Source organism: Photinus pyralis, unplaced genomic scaffold (genome assembly GCF_008802855.1).
Source record: "Photinus pyralis isolate 1611_PpyrPB1 unplaced genomic scaffold, Ppyr1.3 Ppyr1.4_LG2, whole genome shotgun sequence".
NCBI lineage: Eukaryota > Metazoa > Arthropoda > Insecta > Coleoptera > Lampyridae > Photinus > Photinus pyralis.
In genome coordinates this window covers 41,220,263-41,230,791 of record NW_022170403.1, presented here as the reverse complement: position 1 = coordinate 41,230,791, position 10,529 = coordinate 41,220,263, and the positions used below count along the sequence as shown (strand labels likewise).

The 10,529-nt window shown below is 37.1% G+C and overlaps 1 protein-coding gene across 1 annotated transcript; it reads left to right on the top strand.

Annotated features, from left to right (window-relative positions):
* Positions 1-8,737: 8,737 nt before the first annotated feature.
* Positions 8,738-10,521, top strand: LOC116163564 (facilitated trehalose transporter Tret1-like). Its single transcript, XM_031477563.1, has 2 exons — positions 8,738-9,047; positions 9,162-10,521. The coding sequence occupies exons 1-2, from the start codon at positions 8,948-8,950 to the stop codon at positions 10,490-10,492; spliced, it is 1,431 nt and encodes a 476-aa protein (XP_031333423.1). The 5' UTR covers positions 8,738-8,947; the 3' UTR covers positions 10,493-10,521.
* Positions 10,522-10,529: the final 8 nt, after the last annotated feature.

Sequence of the window (10,529 nt, the reverse complement as noted above, 5' to 3'; positions counted from 1 at the left end):
TTGTAGTTTTTTAATGCAACAAGCATTACCCACCCTGTTGATAAAGTACCGTTCTCTTATCAAATGTTAAGACGAGTTCAACCTATGATTGTTATGTTCTGTAACGTAATTACGTACTTTGTTTAATTACAAATAATTAAAAATACATTATTAACAGTCCTGAAATGAAGCGATTTATAACAGTTAAAATATTATTTATCAATCACGAATACACAATTTATTACTCCTATTTATTTCGGCGTCGAAATTGGAACTGACTCGAAACACAATTCGATTTGTTTGTATAGCAAAAGCATTCTTTCTATAGATTGTTTTCGAGTGCTCAAGGACGCTTCAGAATGTTCTAGAGCAAACATGTCAAATTTCCATGAAAGATTGGGTAACATCCGCCTTCGTTCTTTATCGCTGATGATTAATCTTTCATGGCGCCTCGATGCCTATCGGGATTTCTAGAATATTCGCTACTGTCACTTTTTCCTTTGTTGTTAGGCCCGTTAGGCTACGTAGCGACCTTTCTTATATATTTAAGAACATATGCATCAATTTCCAAAGCGATTGGGCGTTTCTAAACAAACTCAACGTGCACACGGACAGGCCAACAGACTAGATAGACACAGAGCAATACAAAATTACCATTAACGATGTCGAGAATCGTTAATCAATGAATTTTTCCAAAAACATCTTCTAATTTAATCAAGCCTTCTTAAGTTATGCGTTTCCCTAATTTGTGCGCGATGTAAGCAAGCAGCTTTTCTTTAAAAATTGAATTACTATTTTCCAAAAGTTTGTCTACCAGAATCCTTTCGTATTTTTTCAAACTTTCCATTGATTTCGTAAACATATTGCATTTCCTACTAGGAACCAATTTCGAAAGAAAATTCAAAGGGCTGTAACTTTTGAAGTAATAGCCCAATCTTGGACCTGTTTGAAATTATGGATTCTACATGCCACATTCTATAAGAAAATGTTTTTTTTCCGGGTCGATCAGAGACAATTTTTTTTGAGGGCCTCAAAAAAAGGCAGTGTACAACCTTCCTTTTTTACCAAAAATCGACTGCACCAAAATTTCTCGGAAAAACACTTTTTCTTATTAATTTTGGTGCGTAGAATCCAAAACAATTCGTACTTTTTCGATCAGACTTCTCAATCAAAAGTTATAGACTAGAAACTAGAGAATGCAATACCGAGATACCGAAATACCGGGATCCCGCGGGATTTGCGGGACTGAGGAATTTGTCGGCCAAGGGGACGACTCTTTTTACTTTGTTAATGAAACTGATAACGGCGAATTATTTTTTAAATAATTTTTAAACTTTTTTCGTTAAAAATGATTTTTGAGGCACTTTAGAAGACTTTTTGTGCTTTACAGGTAAGGTTTATTTTGAGTTCTAAGTTAGGCTGAAGGTACTTTTTTGTTAAATATTGTAATAATTAGCGATTTATTTTAATACAGAAGTTAACCGCACAGAATTGTTTATTTGCCAATTTATTTAAAGTTTTGCGAGATCCCGCAAATACCGGGATCGCGCGGGATTAACATCTAACAATCCCGCAAATACCGGGATTAAGATTTTGCTGCGGGATTGCATTCCCTAGTCCGCACTGTTAAAAGCGCCTTAAAAATAGATAAACCACGTAAAATACCCTAAATAAATTCTCCCTGGGTATTTGACAATTCCCTTCAACCTTCCTAGATGTAAGAAAATACAACCCTGGACATACATTTTTGACCCATTTTATGGGTGGGTATTGAAATGCTACCTTGCGCTTAAGAAACCCGCTATAGCAAGTGTCGTCCGGGGTTGCGGGGGTGGCGGCATAGCTGAAATTGAACCTTAGGGTGTCTAGAACATCCTCTGAAAGTTTCATAAAGTTATCACAAAATGCAAGGTTGAAACCTATTTTGGCTCTTAACCCCTGCACTATTTGTAGTTACAGTAAAGGAGAATTTAACGCGGGTCAAGTTTCCCGGCCAATTAGTAGAAGAAAAATTATCCGACGGAATATGAACACCGAACAGAATTGAAGCTTTAGAAATGAGGATATGGAGGTTTTTGAAGATCAATTGGAAAGACAAAGTGAGGAATGAGAAAGTACAAGAAAGAGTTGAAAATCCTTTTGTTTCTGCTTAGTGAACTCTGAAAACGCAAGGATAGAAGGAATCGTAAATCCCGAAAAATAGACCTATGCTAAAAAAGCAAGTTTTCCTCGTTACGATCATAAACGCCGTTTGAAGAGAACGTATCGCGTTTACTCTACTTTTTTTTTTCAGAAATCTCGCTCGGAACTATTTAGAGATACTTTGTATTCCCCGTTCGTGGTAAGGAAGTAATAAATACGGGTTGCAGTATGTGAGTTCAAGTCATGCCATTTAGATAACTTAATTTCCTTTGCAATGGACAAGTCTGCGGTATATCCGTTGCGGTAATTTGAATATTTATGCACGAATATTAATTATGCCAGAAAATGGAAGGACGCATAAGATTGAACTGAAAACATACCCCAAGTGCGCACCACAATTTGCATGACTGACTGCAGTTACCCGACTCGGATAAACTGTTTTGATCGATTCCTTTCTGTTTTAATATGGAGACATATAGTCTAGTTGACTTTATCAAATTAGTTGCATGTCAGGTCGTGTTTACACGATCGTTACTGATGCATATTTACTCTCGGTGTCGCTCACATACGTTTTTAAACCAATTTGCCTATCGATCTGGAAGCTTGATATACTTTTTTGAGCGCGTCCAAGACGCCTTTACGCCACAGGTTGGTTTTTATTATAGTATAATTCACTCGCTTCCCGGAAACAATTCCCTCTCTTGTTTACCTTTACCTTTTAATAATTAATCGGAAATTTATTTGTTGTAATCCGCTAAGCTTGCGTGTGAAAGTACACATACCGCGATACAATAAACCCTTCCATCGAAAGTTACGCTCGGAATTAATTATCTCGTAAATATATACCAGGGTAATAATTTTTTAACGTAAAAAACTGCGGAAATCCACGTATTACGGCATTAATTATTTTTCACCGTTAAATATGCGGGGAAATTTTTACTCGTAGTTCATGACCGTAGCGTCTACAGAACAGCATAACTTATAATTCCCAAAAATTTTTCCACTCCGCTTTACCACCCCCACACTTTTACACCAATTTTACCACTTGTTTTTAGGTTAGGGTAGGTTGTGAGGATTCCCCTTCCCCTTTAGCATAAGATGAATGCTTGGTGGTAAAAACAAAAGCAACCAAGCCCTCTTTGATTTCGTTGCAGAAATTTTTACACACCGTACCAGCTTTAATGAACACCCGGTACTTCGACAAATTCAAACGAGCACTTCCTTATGAAAAAATGGAGTTCGGGACCTATGTATTTCTTTTCTAGGTGTGCGAAATAGCAAGTAAAAGTAATGTTTCATTTTGTAGAGCCGTTTTAACCGCCGATAAGGAAAGCCAGCTTCCGAACATAATTGTGAAGGTTCCGGTTGTTCCATAATTATTTTTGTAGAATTTGACAACTGTCGGCAAGGTGAAGCAGGGGAAAATTAATATTTTAGGATTTCAGATCCGTTAATTAGGCATTAAGGTAGCCACAGACACACAGTTTTTCCTAAAGGCACAGCCGATGCCTTGAGGATTTCCTTTAAATGAGGTACCTTTAGCCGTTTTCAATTTCCCTATGTTAATTTAAAGCTAGGACATAAAGTAAGTAAAATTAATTAATTAATTGTGTTGAAGTAAACCTCGTCTGAGTAGATTGAGTCTAGTGTCAAATGAAGCTCGCTTAATTAACATGAATTTTAAAGCTGGTCCCACATTTTTAGGAAAACATGAATTATTAATTAAAGAAGTTTTAATTTTTGGACGTTTATCACTCCAGTACGACCGAGTGAGTGTTCACTTTCAGTGTTCTTGTTCTGTTTGGATTTCATATCAAAGTGTTTTTCCCCTGAACTTTGAATTTTCATTCGAAATTGGTTTTTAGTCCATAACTTTTGATTGAGAAGTCTAATCGAAAAAGTACGAATCGTTTTGGATTCTACGCACCAAAATTAATAAGAAAAAGTGTTTTCCCGAGAAATTTGGGTGTAGTCGATTTTTGGAAAAAATGGAAGGTTAATCACTGCCTTTTTTTGAGGCTCCAAGAAAAAATTGTCTCAGATCGACCGGAAAAAAACATTTTCTTATAGAATATGGCCTGTAGATTCCATAATTTCAAACAGTTCCAAGATTGGGCTACTAGATCAAAAGTTACAGCCCTTTGAATTTTTTTTCGAAATTGGTTTTTAGTCCATAACTTCTGATTGCGAAGTCTAATCGAAAAAGTACGAATCGTTTTGGATTCTACGCCCCAAAATTAATAAGAAAAAGTGTTTTCCCGAGAAATTTTGGTGTAGTCGATTTTTGGTAAAAAAGGAAGGTTATACACTGCCTTTTTTTGAGCCCCGAAAAAAAATTGTCTCAGATCGACCCGGAAAAAAAATTTGTCTTATAGAATGTGGCCTGTAGAATCCATAATTTCAAACAGTTCCAAGATTGGGCTACTAGTTCAAAAGTTACAGCCCTTTGAATTTTTGTTCGAAAGTGGTTTCTAGTCTATAACTTTTGAATGAGAAGTCTGATTGAAAAAGTACGAATTATTTTGGATTCTACGCACCAAAATTAATAAGAAAAAGTGTTTTGCCGAGAAATTTTTGTGCAGTCGATTTTTGATTTTTGAGGCCCGAAAAAAAATTGTCTCAGATCGACTCGGAAAAGAAATTTTCTTATAGTATGTGGCCTGTAGAATCCATAATTTCAAACAGTTCCAAGATTGGGCTACTAGTTCAAAAGTTACAGCCCTTTGAATTTTCTTTCGAAATTGGTTTCTAGTCTATAACTTTTGATTGAGATGTCTGATCGAAAAAGTACGAATTGTTTTGGATTCTACGCACCAAAATTAATAAGATAAATTTTGGAGTAGTCGATTTTTGGTAAAAAAAGGGAAGGTTAAGTATTCAAATACCTTGCGAAGTATTCGAATACTTTACGAAGTATCCAAATACTAAATATTTGTGAAAGTATTTGAGTTACAAATACAGATACTGCTTCCATAAAGGTATTTATTTACAAAGTATTTGAATACTTTAATAGTCCAGTCAAATTAGCTCTAAAAGTAGTATAAACTGGATGTTGTCATTTCACTGAATGAAACCAAGCGTATTCTATGTAAAAAAATCCGCTGAATCGGATCATAGTCCCCCCGACCGGAAACGCCCGGACCATATTATTATAAACAAAAAACTAAGAAAAAATGAGAAAATGTCGTATTTTTTCCCATTTGACTGCCAATATCTCGTTAACTATTGCTCTGAGGGAAAAAATGAATAGAAATGAACTTGTTTAGAATAAAATTTTCTATAAGATCCGGCCCGGAACGCTAATTTTCAACTGTTATTTTTATTTATGGAAAAATGTAAAAAAGTTATCTCGAAAATTAACACTTTGTTATTATTAAGTAAAATTCATCCGATCTTTTTGAAAATCCGTATTTAGTAACTTCTTTTGATAACAAAACAATATGACAAACCAGATCACCGTAGGTTTCATACTCATTGATTAATTAGATAAACAAGTAGAAAAAGGTAGCTTTGTCTTTCAAACTGGGGGACTACAAGAGCGTTCCCAATTTTTTATAAGATACAGTTTGTCCGGAACACTCATTTTCAACTGTTATTGTTTATTAGGGAAAAATGTAAAAACAGTAATCTCTAAAATTGACACTTTGTTGTTGTTAAGTAAAATTCATTCGATCTTTTTGAAAATCCGTATTTAGTAACTACTTTTGATAAACAAACAATATGACAAACCAGATCACCGTAGGTTTCATACTCATTGAATAATTAGATAAACAAGTAGAAAAAGAGATGTTTTGTCTTTCAAACTGGGGGAGTACAAGAGTGTTCTCAATTTTTTTATACATATTATAACCCTAAAACAATCATTTCCAATAATTCCCGATGATTCCTGGACTGTGCAATTTTTTTTTCAAAATCCGAAGAATTTTCTTAGTTAACAAATGGAATAACTCCCGAAATATAACAAAAAAAATATAACTCTACAATAGGCGAATGTAAAGCTCTCGGAAAGCCGTACATGAAAAAAAAATACGTCCAAATCCGATTAATAGTTCACGAGAAATCAGCATTTGACTTTGAAGCCAGTTTTCGAAACAACCAAAAATGATTTTGCAAATCGGGTCGCAACGATCGATTCTTTACAGCGTGAACTTTTTTTATGCTTCTATTTCACCAAAAAGAATGATTTTTATTAATCCGAGTGCCAAGGGCCGATTATAGAGTTACTTTTCTTGTTAAATCTCGGAAGCTATTCGATTTGTTAGTTAACTAAAAAAATTCCACAGTCCGTTGATTTGCAAAAATGATCGAGACGATTATTGGAAAAGATTGTTTTACGGTTCCACTATATTATAAAAAATTGGGAACGCTCTTGTAGTCCCCCAGTTTGAAAGACAAAGCATACCTTTTTCTACTTGTTTATCTAATTAATCAATGAGTATGAAACCTACGGTGATCTGGTTTGTCATATTGTTTTGTTATCAAAAGAAGTTACTAAATACGGATTTTCAAAAAGATCGGATGAATTTTACTTAATAATAACAAAGTGTTAATTTTCGAGATAACTTTTTTACATTTTTCCATAAATAAAAATAACAGTTGAAAATTAGCGTTCCGGACCGGATCTTATAGAAAATTTTATTCTAAACAAGTTCATTTCTATTCACTTTTTCCCTCAGAGCAATAGTTAACGAGATATTGGCAGTCAAATGTGAAAAAACACGACATTTTCTCATTTTTTCTTCGTTTTTTGTTTATAACAATATGTTCCGGGCGTTTCCGGCTGGGGGGACTATGATTTTCGGAATCAGTAAATTTTTTTACATAGGATACGCTTGGTGTCGTTGAGTGAAGTGACAACATCCAGCCCAAACCGTAATTTGACTGGACTATAAAGGATTTGAATACTAAAAAGTATTTACAAAATCGAATACTGCCCATCTCTGCTAGACAGGCTCTTTTACGATACAAAAATGTTAGCCTTCCTCGGTTAAAATTATGCGGTGCACTGCTGTTAGCCGAACTCTATCAAAAATGTTCCAAACCCCACTCGTGGGTATTGCCGCGTAACACAAAGTATTGAAACGACGCATCGTCACCAAAAGCACACAAAATGTCGAATCTGCATATTGAAGCATGTCCACGTCCAGAGAAAGAGAGGAGTTAAATAAGTAAAATAAAGTTTCAAAGAAATATTGCCATACATAAGAAAGTTGGCTATGAGCAGCCTGTGCAGTCACTGCGTATGCCCACCTAATTTTTACTATGTGCGAAATGTTTACCTTTACTAGAAGCGCCTGTGGTTAAAATTTCAAAGCAATATCTCCATAAATAAGAAAGTTGGCATTGCGCAGTCACTGCGCATGCCCACATAATTTTTACTATGCGCGAAATGTTAACTTTACTAGAAGCGTCTGTGGTTAAAATTTCAAAGAAATATCCCCATAAATATGAAAGTTGGCATTGCGCAGTCTGCGCAAAATATGGAGTTAAATGAAACTGATCGAATTGGGCAAATATAGACCATAACAGCTATCAATTAGCGAAAACCCGAAGTCTCTAGGTGGCCCAGGGGCCGAGATCTCGATGGAACGGACGGACGGACGGACGGACGGACGGAAACACGAGCACATAAGCTTTACCTCAACTTCGTTGTGTTACGCTAAAAAGTGATAAAAAGTTTAAATGTTGAAATATGCAAAACATATCCTTGCTTAATGTTGGTTAAATCTTCCAGAAATTCAAGCTGATGCATCACGCAAAATCTTGGTCTAGGGTTATCCACGCCTTTTCTGTTGGTTTATGGACCCTATTTAGTAAATATATTTGTCACTTACCGTAAGCAAAATAAGTGACAAGACTTGGGAGTTTTTCTTCTTCTCCCATGCGCTGAAGCCTTCTATCAAATCTTCACCGCCAAAACCAGGATCAACTGCTTCCTAGCGGTCTCGATGATCTCCATGATCGCCCTGACCTTGACATGCGACGCAAAGTAATTGTCATCCGACTCCTTGGTCGAGATCATCATTGTAATTGTTCATCGTCATTATTACTGTTCTGTTTCTCCGCTGATTTTCAAACAACCCTTCTCGTCAGGTGTTTCTCTGGGTAGGCTTTCTTGGGGTATTTTATGTTAATAAGTTCAGTAACTTTTCCTTTTTGTTACTACTACTGCCATCTTCAAATTCTTTAATACATTAATAATTACCATGATTGGGTACGGAGTATAACAAAACATTTGCGTTACAGTAATTATCTGAATGTAACGCCTTCGACAATAGTAAAGCTTTTCCAACCGTAATCCTTATCAAGTGGTTCCATTAGGTAGTAGGTATTTGTAGCCCCATCTAAATAACTGTCAATATCCCGAGAACTAGACAGAATTTGCAATGTAAAGCGACAGCTTCATTAGACCCAGAAGGGTCAAGTACCTACTTTACAACTCCTGTTCAGTGATGGATCATTTTGCTGACCAACCACTTTTTAGCCTTGTTCAAAGATAATGGTTGTACTTAGGTTTACATCCGATCCTAAAATTGGATTATAATCTGCGGCGCAACCGAACAGATTTTATCTCAAATCACGTAGGTACGTTATCTTAAACGACCTTGAGATAAACTTGCATGTGTTTAGTAAGTCAAGTCACTAGTCAGTAGAAATTACATAATATCGACCAACTAGTTCCTACCTGATATCAATGTAGGTACCTAACTTTAAAATGACGTTGGAAAGTTTGAACGGTGCGCCTATGCATTGACCTCCACTCCAGGAGGGGTTCAAACCAGAAAGTGCTGTTGTGTACAAACGTAAGTTTGGCGATCGATATCAAATGAATGAATGTGCGAATAATCTCGAAATAATCGAAAAACCCGATGTCAACTTCAGACGAAGAAGAATTATTGGAAGACTGCGCCAGTTTCTCGCCATAGGTAAGCCAAAGTGAAGCAAAAGACTATAATTATCAGTTCCTGTAATTCATTGCGATAGCAATTGGTAGGTGGCGCTTGTTTACGCTCTCGTGCAAAGTTGAACCATTGTTTCAGTTTGTCTGGGACCATTATCCTTGGGGTCATCATTAAGCTGGACATCTCCGGTTCTTCCACAGCTTCTTGAGCAGAACTCAACCAATCTGACGTACCATCGAGCAAACTTCACGTTATCAATCGACGAGGGATCATGGATCGGTTCAATGTTGGCAATTGGTGTACTTATAAGCGCGATACCCTCGGGATACTTGGCTGGCCGTTACGGACTTAAAAAATCGACAATAGCCCTGGTGATCCCCAATCTGCTGTTTACGATGCTTGTGCTGTTTGCGAGCGACGTGTACACCCTCTGCGTTGGTAGGCTCCTATCGGGAATGGCAACTGGCGGAATTAGCGTAGTGGGCCCTATGTACATATCAGAAATAGCCGAAGTTTCCCTGAGAGGTACATTGGGGTCGTTCTTCGAATTTTTAATTTACTTCGGCGTAGTTTTCGTGGCAGTTTGCGGCGCGTATGTCTCTTACACCACTTTGACGATCATCCTAGGTGCTGTCGCGTTGGTTTTGGGATTCATCTTCTGTTTCCTCCCCGAAAGCCCAGCATACTTAATTAAGAAAAATAAACGCGAACAGGCGAAAACCGCGTTGCTGTTTTACCGCGGCGAAAGTTTCAACGTGGAGAACGCCCTCGATGAAATCTACGAACGCGTGCACAAGGAAACTGGTCGAAAAGTGAACGTTATGCTCGAATTTAAGTCGAAGGCCGTGGTCAGAGGACTAATTGCCTCGGTCGGTCTGACGGTGTTTCAGCAACTCAGCGGAATTGACGGCGTCACGTTTTATACCGTTTACATTTTTCAGGCAGCCGAAACGGAGCTGAACGAGTACACTTCAGCAATTATACTCTCGACGGTTCAGCTACTTTCGGCTGTTGTCGTCATTTTTGTCATAGAAAAGGCCGGGAGGAAAATTTTTCTGTACATATCGGCCTCTGGTACTTGCATATGCCTGGCTGCTTTGGCCGCGTACTTTCACTTAAAATTAGTCGGCATTACCTTCTTCGGTATGGGCGCCATACCCTTAGCCAGCACGATGGTTTATGCCTGCGCGTTTTCGGCAGGTTTGGGACCAGTACTTTGGATGGTGAACGGAGAACTATTTTCTCCGGCTGTTAAAGGTATTGCTAATGGTATTACAATTACGGCTAACTGGGTGTGCTTATTTATCATTACCAAGACAATGCCTGTTATGATGGATGATGTTGGTCCACACATTACGTTTTACTTTTATGCGGCTTGTATGTTCTTCTGCGTAATATTTATAAAGTTTTGTGTGCCAGAAACTCGTGGGAAATCACTTGAAGAAATACAAAATGAATTAAGATCGTAGAAAGTGTGTATTTAGCGAAAACAGTATTTTGTATGTT